Source organism: Salvia splendens, chromosome 22, assembly GCF_004379255.2.
Source record: "Salvia splendens isolate huo1 chromosome 22, SspV2, whole genome shotgun sequence".
Lineage (NCBI taxonomy): Eukaryota > Viridiplantae > Streptophyta > Magnoliopsida > Lamiales > Lamiaceae > Salvia > Salvia splendens.
The window spans coordinates 25,063,114-25,079,741 of record NC_056053.1 but is presented as its reverse complement, the minus strand read 5'-3'; the positions used below and the strand labels follow the sequence as shown (position 1 = coordinate 25,079,741).

The following is a 16,628-nucleotide window of genomic DNA, read 5'->3' as shown; positions in this document are numbered from 1 at the left end:
TTATACATAGGACGAAAATATTGATATTTATAAATTATAGAAAAATATCTAAAATGGGCCGAACTTAAACCATATAGGATCATGAGCAGCCGGTCAGGCCCAGCCCAACATGTAGAAAGTGGACTGAGCAATGAGCATTTGGACTTCGTCTGACCCAGAGTTGTAATTACTATCTTATCCTTACATTAGTAAATGAATAAATTCAAAACCCCATGTATTTTCTAATGTATCAATAAATTGGCGTATGTGTGTATTGAAAGGCTTAATTAGTTACAAAATCGAAATATTTAATCACTTTCATATTTTAAACGACGTAAAGAGTAAAAAGATTGGTTGTTACAAAAATGACGATTTTCTTGGGGTTTGCGTTATTTTAATCATTGTAGCATACAGAAGACTAAAAACGTAGATTCGACTAATCAACTAAGTCTATGTATATATGCTCAATATTAATTGTTAATTAATTTCACTAGCTAGTTATTGTTCATACCAAGATCTTCACCATTTTTATATTCCACACCCAAATATGTTGACAGTGATCGAATTTCCCTCATTGTCAAATACCCAAAATACAACATAAAATAATCATTAATCAATAATTTCCCCACCTATATTATTGAAGTCATGATGCTACAATGATGAGTTCATATATACATAGGAAGAAGTCATTGTCCACATTCTAAAACTTCCAAATTTGTATATTACATATAGGCTAAATTGTTAGAATGCTTGGTGAAATTCTGATTTATCCCGTAATTTTAAAAATTAATTAGAAAAATTATGAAGTTTGAATTTATTCTCAAATATCCCACATCAAATTTATTTTTGGTGAAATTATATCTTTTACAAAAGCCGTGAAATCAAATATGGACAGTGGACGTAACCGTTGATGAGAAAAATGACGTTTGGTTGAAAACTATCAAGAATATATTACATGTAGATGACTAACTTTTCGTTGTGAAATTACGAACAAATACAAATTTTCTACTTACTTTTAACTGTTTAATTTTTAAAATTACTGGACGGACCAAAATTCATGGTTTGTGTAATAATTTGCTCTTGTGTATATACATATATATGGTTGAGAAGTTCGATGATTTGTTTATTGAAATAAATATTTATGAAGCAAAGTCATGCTATGTTGCTTTCCTAAAGTCAATATCTATGAGATCTCACACATGGGCAAGCCCTCTATCTCAAGAGCTGGCATTCTCTCTCTCAATTTTGTACTTGCCAAAATAGTTTTTACTTCACCAATTTCAACACTTGAAGATCTTACCACTTTCTTCAACAAACACAACATTGACCCTACTTTGTGTGTAAGAGAGAGATAGAGATAGAGAGAGATCTCATCTCTCAAGCAACCCCCTTTTGTATTCTTCTTCCTCATTCACTTTCAACTTTCTCGTTTTCTTGCATACAAAATTCTTGAATGTCAAGAGAGAGGTAAATCAAAATCAAATTGTTTTATTTTTGTTTTCTTCTTCATTTACATTTATTTTCTTAAACAACCACTGTATATATATAAGTGATTTGTAGGGAAGGGTTTGAAGAGATCGGGAAGAAGCTGAAAACGGAGATCGATGGTGGCAAGTCCTCGTCGCCGCCGCCGCTGTCGATGAGTATGGGAAGGAGACACACTTTCGGGACGCCGGGGAGCTTAAACACGATCACGCCTTGCGCGGCGTGCAAGCTTCTGCGGCGGAGATGCGCGGAGGAGTGCCCCTTTTCGCCCTATTTCTCCCCACATGAACCCCACAAATTTGCTGCGGTTCACAAGGTTTTTGGAGCTAGCAATGTTTCCAAGATGCTCATGGTAATAATTCCATCCTATCTCATCACTTTCTTTTTTTCTTTCTTTATTTTTTTTATTAAGGGTGCATGATACGAATCTCAATCTCGACTTCTCTGCCTAATTATCTAACTTGTTAGATAATTAGTTGCCGTTGATTGATCTCTTGATTGGTTTGGATTGTACATGGCGATGTTTTGCTTCGCCTCTTTAGGAAGGCTTTAAGAGTTGGGAAGAAAATTGCTAAAACATTAGATTTAAAATTGAAGTATAAGTTGTCAAATTGGAAGGTGTCTATAAGATAATTATTTATAAATCTATCTTAGTTATTAGTAATACACTTCCTTCTATCCAAAGTAGGGGTTTCTTCAACTTATATGAATGAAATTGAACACCTTAGATACAAGTAATTGAATAGATTATGATGAAGGATTAGGAATTTTTAAACAAACTTAAGATCTCAAAATTATTAATAGTTTGTATCCATCTATAGCATAATAGTTTGTATCCATCTATAGCATAAATCCACCATAACAAAATTCAAAACCACTTCACACAGACTAGTCGGTGAAACGACAATCTCGTGACACAATACGCCACAAGCACTTTAACCGTTTTAGGTCGAGATACCATATGCATGTGACTAACACCAGTCGTATATCCCAAGGGTAAAAAATTATCATTATTTCTAATGACAAACAGACTAGTCGGTGGAGTGACAATCTCGTGACACAAAACTCCACCAGCACCGTAACCGTTTTAGTCCGAGATACCATATGCACGTGACTGATGTCAGTCGCTTATTCTCAGGGTGCCAGTACACCCCCCGAAACCACCACCAGCCAATATTATTTTTTCTATTTACAATTTCCACCACTTTTCTCCTTAAATTCCGATTTCACCCCCATTTTATTTTATTTTTGCACTTTTCTCCCAAAACTCCATATTCACTCATATTATATATTTTTGTACTTTTCTCCATATTCAATTCCTGATTGAAACTTCTGCAGGAGGTGCCGGAGCCGCAAAGGGCCGACACGGCCAACAGCTTGGTCTACGAAGCGAACGTGAGGCTACGGGATCCAGTTTACGGGTGCATGGGTGCAATCTCGGCGCTGCAGCAGCAGATCCAAAGCCTCCAAGCAGAGCTGAACGCAGTGAGGGCTGAGATTCTCAGATATAAATACCGAGAAGCTGCGAATTCGATCATCGCCTCCACCAACGCCGCGCTAGCTGTCTCTGTGGCCGAGCTGCCTCAGGCACCGCCCACTCCGACGCCTTCTCAGACGGCTCCGGCGGCTGCGCCTCCGCCTTCGGTGGTGATCTCGTCGACCTCTTCGGCTCCGGCGCTGTATGCGTCTCCTTCTAGCACAGCTAGCTACAGCAGCATTTCCAATAATCATATACCTTTCTTTGACTAAATTGTATCCATTTTTGTTTTTTTTTAAAATAAAACCTTTTGTTATTAGGAATGATGAAGAAATTAAACTCTTGTTTTATAACTCTTGGAATTTCTTTTCGATTTTCCCTATTATATATTGTGTTCATATATGTAGCTCTAATTTTCTTTTTCTAGTACTCCATATTTATTTTGTGTGCTTCTTTGGCTAATGATTTTATTCAAGTTTATTGAAAAGTGAATTATTAAACCATATCTATGTTGAAATCTTGGGTAAATTATAAGTTTTTTGTGCATGTGATTAATTCGAGATCATACTTTATAAATAATAATAATAATAATAATAATAATAATAATATGAATTCAATTTTCGTTTGATGGGTCAAAATTCACAACATGAATTGATGGTTAAATTCAAATTCATATCAAACATATATGTAATCAACAATATGTAGTAGTACTACTAAATTACGAATATTTCATCCATGATTACCAAAAAAAAGCATCCTATTTTGAGATAAATTTCATTCTAAAAAGGTATACTCCTTGTTGTATATAAAATGATGTGAAACTCACTATTTTCTCCTTGAACAATTTTTAATTACTTGATAATTAAGATATATGTTATAAAGAGATGTACTCCATATAATTTACTCTTCTTGTTACTCAATGCATGGAAAATACATATTTCTAGCTAGGGGTAGAGCTATCTAGTGGTGTAGGATTTGATTTTTACTTTTCTTCAAAATGGTTTATGTTTTTTTTGGTCATGGTAGTTGTTGCTCATCCAAACAAACCCTAATTAAGGTTGCACGTGTGGTCGGAATCAAAATAAAGGCTTGACTGGGTGTATGATTAATTAATTAATTAAGTCTGAACACATATTAGTCTGTGCATCATAAATTAGAAGCAGATGAGAAATTAAAGAGTGATCATTAATAAATAAGAAGAGGAGACTGATGAATCCGCGAATTTCTGATGTTAGTGAATGCAGGAAAATACAGATCACGACACAAAGAATTTACGTGGTTCGATTTACTGAAGTAAATCTACGTCCACGGGAAGAAGGGAGGGCAAGATTGTATTGCTTGATCTGGGATTACAGCTTACAACACAGACTTGCTATATGGTGTTTTATCTCTAGAGAGCTTAACCCTTTTCTATCTGATCTAAGTTCTATTTATACAATGAACTAAGATCGTGGCTTGCATCACCACTAAGTCGTGGATGTCGTGTAGGTCATGGCCTACGATCGTGGCCTGAGTTGACACCACGTGGTAGTGGGTATGTTGGAAGTTGTGGAAATCCTGTATGGGTCCACTAACTCCTTGTTCGGTCGAAAACTGAGACCGAACTGCTTTGGTTGCCGATCTGAGAGTAGAGCTTGATGCCGACCTAAGAGCAGAGCTTGATTGGTTGGCTTTTGCCGAGCTGTAGGCTGAGGCCGAACTCTTTGGTAATGCCGAACTCATACTCTTCCTTGGGCTTTGGGCTGATGGGCCGTCACTGCTGTTGGGCTTGTTTAGTCCGTACCCCATCACTACCCCCCCCGAAAGACGAAGTGAATCACTTCGGCGAAGCGAGTCACTTCGGCATTCTGGATAAAGGTACGGGGGAGGCTGACGTCAGGGGACGTGCCGTGCACGTGACTGCATTAAATGCGACAGTAAAATCCGGCCGTTGAATCCTGAAAAGGTGGGATTCGAAACGGTGCGACGATTTTGAAATCTTCGCCGAATCTGATAAATACCTCCCTTCTTCATCATTGAAGCACTTTTGCGACTGCTTCTTCTGCACTCTATCTCCTTTGCGTAAAAATTTCCTTCCGCTTTCAAGAATTTCTTCAGAATTTCTTCAGATTTTGCAAAGAGTAAGAACCATGTCTTCTTCTTCTTCTTCCGAGTTAGGTAGCGGTAGGAAAGGGGGCAAGGGGTCTTCTAGCCGGAAAGAGTCCGGAGAGAAGACCGTAGAATACTTTCACAGCGTCTTGAGTAAGGACACCGTGATATCTCTACACGAAAAATATCTTCTTCCCGGGGGGAAGGCGGTGGTTCCCGACGATGATCATAGGGCTAACGACCCGCCGGAGGGTTATGCCACCGTTTACGAAGCCTGCTTAGAATGCGGGCTTCGTTTCCCTCTTCCCCCACCTTTTGTAGAGCTTCTTGATTTTTTTCAACTCCCTTTAGGTCAGGTGACTCCGAATTCTTGGAGGCACTTGTCGGCTTTTGCTGCCGAACTCCGTAGGCTAGATAAGGATCTGTCTCTGCGGGCAATCCTTAATTTTTTCCAATTTAAAAGGAAGGGATCTTGGTTTTACTTGATCCCCTTACAGTCTTTTAGGGCATTCTGCAAAACCAAGTGGCCGAAATGGCAAAACCGCTTCTTTTTTTATAATAGGACAGCGGCTCCGGGCTTCCCATGGAGAGGGCCGAAGTCCGTGATTCCTCATCCTCGGTTAGAACCATTGGCCGAGCTCGATGGCGAGCTCAACAAGATTCCCATAGTTAGGAAACGATACACGGAGTCTGAGCTCGTCAAGGGCGACGTCGTGTTCGACATCTCGTCTTCGGACGAAGAGGCCGAGGGTGAGGATTTCTCTTTATCTTTATGCTCTACTGCTTTAACGAAGAAAACTAACCTTGCTTTCTTGCTTTTTGGCAGTGTACATGCTGAACAAGGCTACCCGAAAATCTTCGGAGTCCAAGGAGCCGGAGAGGCCGAAAACCACCAGCTCGGCGTCTGATGCCGAGAGGACTCCGAAAAGGCAAAAAACCTCTTCGGATCCGAAGAAGCCGGAGTCGACTTCGGCAAAGGGGAAGGGGAACGCCCAGAAGCCCCCGAGAGCGCCAGAGAAAGACGTGGTCTTGGCGCCTCCTTCGGAACATATCTGTGAGCCGTTTTTATGGCCCACGGACTTCGCCGAGGTGAATTCTCTTCTTGATTTTCTGGCCTTGCTTTTTTTTCCTGTATTTTTTGTGGCCCCTTTGTTGACTCTTTTCTTTATTCATTTTCAGAGGAACGATATGCTCTCCAAGCTCGTCGCCGTCGAACTCTCCAAAGCGTCCAATGACTATGCTGAGATGCAGAGGAAGTTGGCGGCTGCTTGTCATCGGGCCGAACAGGCTGAGGCTAACTTTGAGAAGGCCAGAGCTGCTAGGATTTCGGCCCAGGATGAAGCTCAGTTTGCCAAAAACCAGCTCGTCATCCAGCGAGAGCAGACGAAACGGAGGGATGCTGCTGCCGTGGTTGCCCAAGGGGAGGCTCTCCGTGTTTACACGGAGAAACTCTTTTTGAGCAGCCAGTTCTCGGCCTTTGTCGGTAGTCTGGTAAGGCTAATTGCCGATAAGGGCGAGCAGGGGGCCGCCGTCGTGCTGCCTCTGTACAGCCGAGAGATAGCAGCTCGGCTTCAGAATCTGCCGCTCCTTGAGGAGCTCGCTTCATCCTCGGTCCTGCTTTCTGCAGACCGAGTCCGGAGTTGTCGAGCTGATCGGGACGAGAACCTGGAGGCTATCTTTGCCTCCGTGGGACCCGTTTCACCCGCTTCGACTTACAACGGAGAGGGTGAGGCCGAGCCGCTGGAGCGGGAGGCCGAAGTCGAGCGGGCCGGGCATCCGGAGAAGGAAGCCGATCAGGAGGCGGAGGCGAGGCCGGCAGGATGCGAGGCCGAGGCTGAGGTAGCTCAGGAGAAAGAAGCTGAACCAGACCAAGGAGCCGGAGACGAAGCTGGCGGAGTATGATTTCGTCTCCCTTCTCTTAGTCTAGTTTCTTCCTTGTACGGTGGCCTTGAAGCCCTCTTAGTGTAAAAAATTTTCCTTGTGAATGAAAAAATCTCTACACTTGTCTTCGTATAGCTTTTCGTACTCGCCTTTATTCCTGTTGTATTTTACTATCTGCTCGGTACAGCTGCCGAACTAATATAGCTGCTTTGTACTCAAGGAGATGGAGATACTTCACTGGAAACGGCTGTACTCTTCGGCTTTAGACGAAGCTGAGAAAAGAGCTATAGCCGATCAGACGAAGAATGACGAGCTTCTGGCTCGTTTAGTGAAGCTGGATGCCGATAATAAGGACTTAGAGTCCGATAAGAATGATCTGGAGGCCGAGCTGAATACGACCATTGCTGAGAGGACTGCGTACGAGGATTACATCCGTGTGCGCGGGGGAATGACCATATCAGATGTTCAGAGTCGAGTTGACGAACTGTGGGAGGAATATAATGTACTCCGGAGGAACAATGCGCTGGAGAGCTCGGCTTGCCAACAAGTCGTGACATCATTGCGGCGCTGGGCCTCTCGGTACGACATAGTTCTTGCCCGGCGTCCCTCAATTGAGAGATTCCTCCGGCATTTCCCGCCAACAGATGCTAGTACTCCAGCTCAAACCTCTGATTCACTCGCTCAAAACCCTACTCCAAGTCAGCAACGAACTCAGGGACAACCGGAGACGTCAAGTCGAGGACGGACTGAAGTTTGCAGAGGAGCTGTGGTTATGAGTGAGCAAGATCGGCAAATGCTTCGTGAAGAGACTCTTCGCCGCCGAGGTGCTAGGACTTCCCGGGCTCAGAGAAGAGGTGGCAGGTCGATTAGAGCATCTCGTCAACCTGCTTATTCTGCGGCTGCCTGGAGCGCCCGAACTCAGCTTCACGAGGATTTTGTGAATAGATGGCTCAACTTTAGCAACCCTGGACAGTAGAATAGTCCTTTGTAATAGCGTAACGTCATCTCGTAGGGTAGCGGAGTTGTGTGCCGAACAAGATTTGAAAAATGAAATTTTGTTTTCGCTTCTAACACTCTGTATTTACAGCTTAGCGAAAAAATTTCATCGTACTTGTCCTCGGTCTTATGAAGTAAACTTCTTTGACCGGACTTGGTCCTTGGTCTTATGAAGTAAACTTCTTTGACCGGACTTGGTCCTTGGTCTGATGAAATAAACATCTTTGACCGGACTCGTCTTTGGTCTGATGAAATAAACATCTTTGACCGGACTCGTCTTTGGTCTGATGAAATAAACATCTCTGACCGGACTCGTCTTTGGTCTGATGAAATAAACATCTTTGACCGGACTCGTCTTTGGTCTGATGAAATAAACATCTTTGAACGGACTCGTCTTTGGTCTGATGAAATAAACATCTTTGACCGGACTCGTCTTTGGTCTGATGAAATAAACATCTTTGAACGGACTCGTCCTTGGTCTGATGAAATAAACATCTTTGACCGGACTCGTCTTTGGTCTGATGAAATAAACATCTTTGACCGGACTCGTCCTTGGTCTGATGAAATAAACATCTTTGACCGGACTCGTCTTTGGTCTGATGAAATAAACATCTTTGACCGGACTCGTCCTTGTTCTGATGAAATAAACATCTTTGACCGGACTCGTCTTTGGTCTGATGAAATAAACATCTTTGACCGGACTCGTCCTTGTGTTCTAATTTGGCGATTTTTGTCGCCGGGATCGAACTTTCCCTTGTCCTAATTCGGCGAGTTTTATCGCGTGGATCGGACTTTCCCAGTTAACCGAAGTGGTCTTATGCAGTAAACCTCTTTGACTAGACATGGTCGTCCTCGGTCTTATGAGGTAAACTTCTTTGACCGAACTTGGTCGTCCTAATTCGGCGAGGTTTATCGCGTGGATCGGACTTTCCCTTATTGCAGTTCGTTTCAGACGAAGTGCTTATTTCTTAAGCCGAATTGTGGTCTTGTATATTCCTGAGAAGCTTGGACTCACAATCGTTGGCTTATTGCAGTTCGTTTCAGACGAAGTGCTTATTTCTTAAGCCGAATTGTGGTCTTGTATCTTCCTGAGAAGCTTGGACTCACAGTCGTTGGCTTGTTGCAGTTCGTTTCAGACGGACTGCTTGTTAAGCTGAATTGTGGTCTTGTATCCTCTTTAGAAGCTTTGACTCAACAATCGTTGGCTTATTGCAGTTCGTTTCAGACGAACTGCTTGTTTAAGCTGAATTGTGGTCTTGTATTCTCTTTAGAAGCTTTGACTCACAATCGTTGGCTTGTATATGTTCTAAGAAGGGGATCAGCCTTCGAAGAACAAGATACCTCAGTAACATTTGTAAGAGACGACACGCACAGAGACAGACAAAACACACAGACAAAACGCACAGAGACAAACAAAGACCAAGTAAACCAAAGAAAGCACATTGACCGAACAGGACTCAAGACTGACTGGACTGTCTCTTACAAATGGAACTTTTTGAGGTTGGAAACGTACCATGTTCGGGGTACTTGTGCTCCTGACACGTGAGTCAATTTGTAAGACCCTTTGCCGAGGATTTCTGACACCCGATATGGACCTTCCCATGTGGGTTCGAGTTCGCCCAGCTTTTCTGCTCGGCTTACTTCGTTGTTTCTCAAGACGAGATCTTCCACTTGAAATTGCAGCTTCTTCACCCTTTGGTTATAATACCGGGCTACTTGCTCCTTGTACTTGGCTGCTTTTATGCAGGCCAATTCTCTTCTTTCTTCGGCAAGATCTAGTTCGGCTCCCAGTCCGTCACCATTCACTTCTGAGGAGAAATGGAGGTCGGGGACTGGGTATGCCGATCTCAACCGGAATCACGGCTTCAGTGCCGTACACCATCGAGTTCGGCTCTGGTGTGACTTCGGTCATTTCGCCTGCCTCTGACTCCGGTTGCTGTGATCGCTATGCTTGATGGTGCCGAGCTGATTGCTCGGCACTTTTAAGCGCAATCTGCAAACTCTTGCTCTTTTTTGATCACCTCGGATGACCGCTATCCCTCCTTTAGTGGGGAAGGTGTTCGGCGAGGATGCCTCTGATCGCTATGATCGGGCTTCTTTTCGTCTCCTCTAGATGAGCTGTCTAAAGACCGTTTTCGACGGTCTACCTCATCGGCACGAGAAAACTTGTCCGCAATGTCCCACATCTCTTGAGCTGTTTGCGGACTGCATTCCACGAGCTTTCTGTAGAGAGCTCCGGGCAGGATTCCATTTTTGGAATGCCGAAATGACAAGTAGATCATTGAGATTATCTACTTGTAGGCATTCCTTATGGAATCTCGTCAGGAAATCGCTGATCTTTTCGTCGCGACCTTGACGTATAGAAAGCAGCTGAGCCGGAGTAATCCGGGCTTCCGCTTTCTGAAAGAACCTCCTGCTGGCGTTCCCGATGAGCAGCTCGGGGAACAGCTTGCACATATGGACCTCATTGAGACCCTGGTTCGCCATATTATACTGATAGCGTCCCAGGAAGTCATGAGGATCCATCAACCCGTCATAAGTCATAAGTCATTGACGGAGTTCGGTAGTTCTGTGGTAAGGAAGTTCGGGTGATATCGGCCGAGAACGGAGTCTTCAATGCTCCGTACATGGCGAACCCGACATCTCTTCGGTATGGAGGAGATGGAGATCTCCTGTGATTCCGGTACCGAGGAGGAACAGGAACATGTCGGGGTTGAGGATTCTTCTTCCTGGAAGATACGGCACTACTGCGGTAGTGACTTTCATGTCTGGATGAGGAAGGAGAATCCACCGTTTTCGTCTTCGGCTCTTGGCTCTTTTGCAGGAAGGCTAAGAACTTATCCTGCTTCTCAGCCAAGAACAGCTTGACAGCCTCATTCAAATCAGGCTGCTGGGAAGACTCGGTGTGTGGACCTTTTGAGCGGCTTGTTCCTTCATCGTGAAAACTGGAAGTAGATGTCTCCCGAGGCTGTTTTCCGGACCTGCGGCCCGGACTAGCTTCCTCATGGTTTTCACGAACGGTATTACGGGTAGTGTGTGATCTGGTATGCATTTTTTTTGGGGTGGAAAAAGGGTCAAAAATTCGCTTATCACAAATTTGGTTCTCTGGTTCCCACAGACGGCGCCAGTGATGAATCCGCGAATTTCTGATGTTAGTGAATGCAGGAAAATACAGATCACGACACAAAGAATTTACGTGGTTCGATTTACTGAAGTAAATCTACGTCCACGGGAAGAAGGGAGGGCAAGATTGTATTGCTTGATCTGGGATTACAGCTTACAACACAGACTTGCTATATGGTGTTTTATCTCTAGAGAGCTTAACCCTTTTCTATCTGATCTAAGTTCTATTTATACAATGAACTAAGATCGTGGCTTGCATCACCACTAAGTCGTGGATGTCGTGTAGGTCATGGCCTACGATCGTGGCCTGAGTTGACACCACGTGGTAGTGGGTATGTTGGAAGTTGTGGAAATCCTGTATGGGTCCACTAACTCCTTGTTCGGTCGAAAACTGAGACCGAACTGCTTTGGTTGCCGATCTGAGAGTAGAGCTTGATGCCGACCTAAGAGCAGAGCTTGATTGGTTGGCTTTTGCCGAGCTGTAGGCTGAGGCCGAACTCTTTGGTAATGCCGAACTCATACTCTTCCTTGGGCTTTGGGCTGATGGGCCGTCACTGCTGTTGGGCTTGTTTAGTCCGTACCCCATCAGAGACAAAAGGTATGGTGATTGTGCTGCCCAATGCTTTAATTACAAGTTTAATAAATACTATTATGTCACATCAGAAACTTAGGCAATTCAGATGGAAATTAACTACTTGCTCTCAAAGTCGGAAATTGTTTTAAGTCAAGTATCAATACATATAGATAAATTGAACTATACGTATATATACATTTTTTTTTCATTTCTAATGTGTTTCTTAAACACTTGTTTATTGAAAAAGGGGAAGGCTGAAACACAATTAAAAAATAAAAGAAAGGGTCTGTTGCATTTTTCAATAATTAATTTATTAATATTGTTCAAAGATATAATTATTCAAAATCTTAGGACCTCTAGGGATTGCATGGATTTTCTGAAATTAAAAATAAAATAATGATATAGGGGTGAATGGTAGGTGTTTATAAATAGATTTTACAACCTTAATTGATTTGTGAATGAAATTAATGTAGAATGTGTGTTTAGAGAAGGTTTTTCAGTCAAATCAAAGACAAGAATATCAATCTATGGAGAATAATTGATTTATAAAATGACTCAGTTATTATTATATTTCGGTAAAATTGTGTATCTACTTTTTTTGCCATAATTAATCCATACATAAAATTTATATGTACCAACAAAATTTTCTTCATTAGTTATTGATTATTTAATTATTATTGCTTCAAATAAATGGGTTTGCTCATCCAAATTCCAATACTACCTACTACCATAAACTACCAATTTTTGAATGGGTAATTAATTTTCTCTATATATTTTGCGATGCTTCATCTCACCATTTCCTTGATGCTCATTCTATACTTCATTTTGCAAGTAAAACATAATTATAATAAAATCCACACTTGCCTAAAATTTGATAGCTAGAAAATGTACAATGATTTCGTGTTGCATGAAACAAATAGTGAGTTAGGTTTTTGAGATTAAAATGGAGTGAATGGCGTGTGGATCTCATCATAGTATGTGTGACAATTGATTGTAGACTTTTCATATTGCAAAATTATTAACTACAAGGAATTAGTTCCATCCACATAAATACGAGCTAGATCTTCTATCAATTTTTTATTTTATTTTTTACAAATAATAAATAACCACATTAATATTTTATAAAGATACAAAAAATTTAATAAGTTATATTAATAGGTCAAACGATTTAATAAAGTCAAATAAATAGAATTAATCAGTTAAACAATTAGTTCTATATATATTCCTCAAAGATAAATTTTTTAAGCATTGGTTAGTGAGAAGGTGAGCAAATTTCTTCAATCTCAAGGTCTATTAAACATAAACATGGTTCCAATGCAACATAAGTTGACTTTTAGTATATAAAATAAGTTTAGTAGGATGAAAAATAAATTACTATTGTAGTCGGTAAATGCATTAATGTGTTCTGAATTTTCTTTGGAAATAAGTTTTTAAATAAAGCTTGGTGTCTAATTTCCTTAATTTCTTAAGCCGTGTGTTGACAAATTGTTAAACCTCTATTGATAATATTATATTAGTGGTATAATCATGTGTATTACTGTATATGATCATCTCGTTAGTAAAGTGATATATGTATATACCATGATTCTCATAATTCTAAACGACTATAGAGAATTCATAAAATCAGTTGTATTAATTATGATATGATATATCTTCATAATCATGTATTTCAAAATTCAAATCTAAGATTACTATAAAACATATAATGTGAAATGAAAATCGAATATAATTGTGACATAATCATTGGGCTGCCAGGTAAAAATAAATGTATTACTACTAGCTAGCCCATTATAATTTTGCCCAATAAGATTGGTGCTTTAGTAAATCGATTAGACGATTTGTGTGGGTATTGATCTGGGCCTTCAATTACTTGACGTGTCTACTATATGTCCAATTTATAAATTATGAAATTAATTAATTCTTTTGAATTGTGATAGCATCTGTATATACATAGGTGAGCTTTTTAGGTATTTTACATGTAAAATTGATTTATGAATATTACTTAATTTTAAATAATAATAAAGTCAATTTAATTCGATTTAATAAAAATAATAATAAAGTCAATTTAAATAAGAGTAGTGCGATTTGATTCGAATCTTAGGGACATTATGCACGTACATTTGGATTGCTTAAATAATAAAATGGTACGTACAATGTATTTTTCTACAATTCTTGCGTATTTCGCCTTTTGAGCCCGTGAGAGGGGCGATGTCAAAAGCTCGGCCATTTCTGGCATAGGCCTCGACAAGGGAGTCGGTGGTGCCACTATTATAGAGGACTTGGTCGGAGTGGAGGAGGTTTGAATCGGAGTTTTGTGGTCGAGAGGGTCCACATTGGTGTGTCGTTTGGTAGCATTGGTGAAAGGGCAATTGGTTTGCCTTTTATTTGCAAAGAATGTTGGTATGTATCATTGTATATTCTACCTTTGAAGGAAGGATGTACACCTTGCTTTTCCTATAGTGTGTGCTCCTGCAATGCAATGCAATGCAATGTGAGAAAGAGAGGTGATGAGAGTTTTGATTGATTGATTGATGTGGTGCATTATTTGAATTAGAAAAAATTCATCACTATGGTATTGATTGGCAATAAAGATAGTGGATTATTTTTTAAAAAAAATTACCCGATAAGACAACCATGTCCCTCACGGAGAGCACTGAACCGATTGATGAGGTTGCTAAGAGTGGAAGTAGGTGGTGGTAACGCACCATTAGGCTTGCCGATTTCGAATCTCTCCTTCCAACTGATTAAATCATCGTACGCTTAATTACACTTTATCTTAAATTCAAATATCCAAACCCATTTAATAAATGAACATTTTTAAAGAAAATCAAATTAATTAGAACCACCGAGTCACGGGCCGCAATGGCTACGATGTCGACCACACACGGATTCAACCTTAGGCTTGATCCTATCGATGACCATCATCGATCCATCGCAGCAGCCCTAACAATTTGTACATATTGATGTAAATTATGTGAATTAGGCCAAAGCTCTTTATAATTAATTAAATTCGATTGTAAATTTGTATTGTGACATAAATCCTAGTCTTTTGATATTGCAATATTAATCAGGACATTTTTATACATATATACACATACAAAAAATAATACTAGTAATTACTTGAACAAAGCAGTCGTGGAAGTGTAGGCGAATTGTATATTCTCTTCGGAGACGGCGGCCGCAACCACCGATTTCACGGCGGTGAACACCTTAGGGCAGGCCATTTTTGTAAAAATCAGTCGAAAATTGAGCTTCGCAGCTGCCCATCAACACTGTAAACATCACCACCAAACTTTTAATCATAATTGTTGAAGAAATGGGGGAAGATGAAGGAGATTGTTTCATTTTCTTTTTCACTCTCAATTTACGCAATGAGATGAAATATCAATGCACTAGAAATGCTATGCAGATTGAAGAAATTTATATGAATATATAGGGTGCAAATACAGGCTGATAAAAGCACTAATTATTACTTAGAATGGCTTCCATATAATTCAATTGGGGTCTATTATTAAAACAATAGCGGATTCAGAAATGAAACTTGTGGCGTTGGACACAACAAAGAAGGTCATCGTCGGCATCAAAAGAAATAGGAGGTGTGACAACCGTCATTAGCTATAGATGGCGGACGAAAAATGAAACTACCACACTAGGTGGTTGGTGGCAACTCCAAATACCGAATTTAATGCAATCAATGTGAGGTTAAATTAAGGCTTTAGAATCACATCCGGTTAATTACACTAAGTTGTCTTATATATACGACTAATATATTAAAAACAACATGAATTGACTGATATATACGAACAATATATTACATTTAAACGATCATAATTTTTTATCATAGGATAATTGAGAATAAATCGAAACTCTGAATTTTTTTTACTATTTTCTAAAATATTTTAATTTGACTAAAACTTCATAATTTTTTTATACAGCACATATTTCGCACGCCAAAAATAGTTAGGGATCACTTCATTGGATGCCATTATTTGTACATGTAGAAAAGCATAAAGTAGAGCAAAGATAGTGATAAATTAGGTAGAAAATATACTCATGCAAGCCCATATTTTGTTAAAACATCATTGTCGTAAATTCATTTCGATACCACTGGGTTTGAATTATTGATTTAATTATGTTAGGCCCCCATTTAAAGAAAAATACATGAACTGATTGAAATTACCCACTTTTTCCTCACAAGCTAATATTAGAATTATGTTTGTCATTAAATTTAATATTATTAAGTCTAAATGTAATAAAATGATCGAACTTTAATGTAAATGTAGATTCATGAATATCGAATCATTTTCCAATGTACAAAGACAACTTTTTAATTTTGCAATTATATGTTTAATTGTGAAGAGTTCTTTACACGACCAAATAATTTAGTTTGGAGTTTCTGTTGGATATTTTCAACTTAGGCTTTTGATTATTACGTCTTTCTTATTTTGTCGGGGCGGAGGGTTAAGTTATCGTAAAAATTATCACATAGAAGAATAACTGATGAATCGGCGAATTTTTGATGGTGATGAATGCAGGAAAATGCAGATCACGACACAGAGATTTACGTGGTTCGATTTACTGAGGTAAATCTACGTCCACGGGAAGAAAAGAGGGCAGAGTTGTATTGCTTGATCTGTTTTCTACAGCTTACAATACAGACTTGCTATTTGATCTTTTATCTCTAGAGAGCTTAACAGAACTTAACCCTTTTCTATCTGATCTAAGTTCTATTTATACATTGAACCAAGATTGTGGCATGCAGCACCATTTACTAGGCAGTGGATGTCGTGGAGATCGTGGCGATCTTGCATGGGTCCACTATCCTGCATGAGTTAATGACTGCTTGACACCACTAAATAGATCGTGGGTGTAGTGGAGGTGGAAATCCTGCATGAGTCCACTATCTCCTAGTTCGGTCGAATACTGAGACCGAACTGCTGAATTATTGCCGAGCAGCTTTTGCCGATCTGAGAGTAGAGCTTGATGCCGACCTGAGAGCAGAGTTTGATTGGTTGGCTTTTACCG

General features: G+C 40.1%; 1 protein-coding gene and 1 long non-coding RNA gene across 3 annotated transcripts; one reads left to right on the top strand and one right to left on the bottom strand.

The window, feature by feature from the left end:
• Positions 1–1,314: 1,314 nt before the first annotated feature.
• LOC121787349 (LOB domain-containing protein 15-like) lies at positions 1,315–3,320 on the top strand. Of its 2 annotated transcripts, none has more exons than XM_042186059.1 (3): positions 1,315–1,446; positions 1,540–1,816; positions 2,803–3,320. In XM_042186059.1, exons 1-3 carry the CDS (start codon positions 1,433–1,435, stop codon positions 3,211–3,213), a joined length of 702 nt encoding a protein of 233 aa, XP_042041993.1. In that variant the 5' UTR covers positions 1,315–1,432; the 3' UTR covers positions 3,214–3,320. The 2 variants fall into 2 exon arrangements, with proteins under 2 accessions (XP_042041993.1, XP_042041994.1); XM_042186060.1 differs by having other exon boundaries at positions 1,530–1,816.
• Positions 3,321–13,642: 10,322 nt separating this feature from the next.
• Positions 13,643–15,039, bottom strand: LOC121787020. The gene is made up of 3 exons (XR_006047244.1): positions 14,724–15,039; positions 14,224–14,546; positions 13,643–14,072 (listed from the first exon to the last, which is right to left on the bottom strand). It is a non-coding gene; the product is annotated as an uncharacterized LOC121787020 (long non-coding RNA).
• Between the last annotated feature and the right edge of the window lie 1,589 nt (positions 15,040–16,628).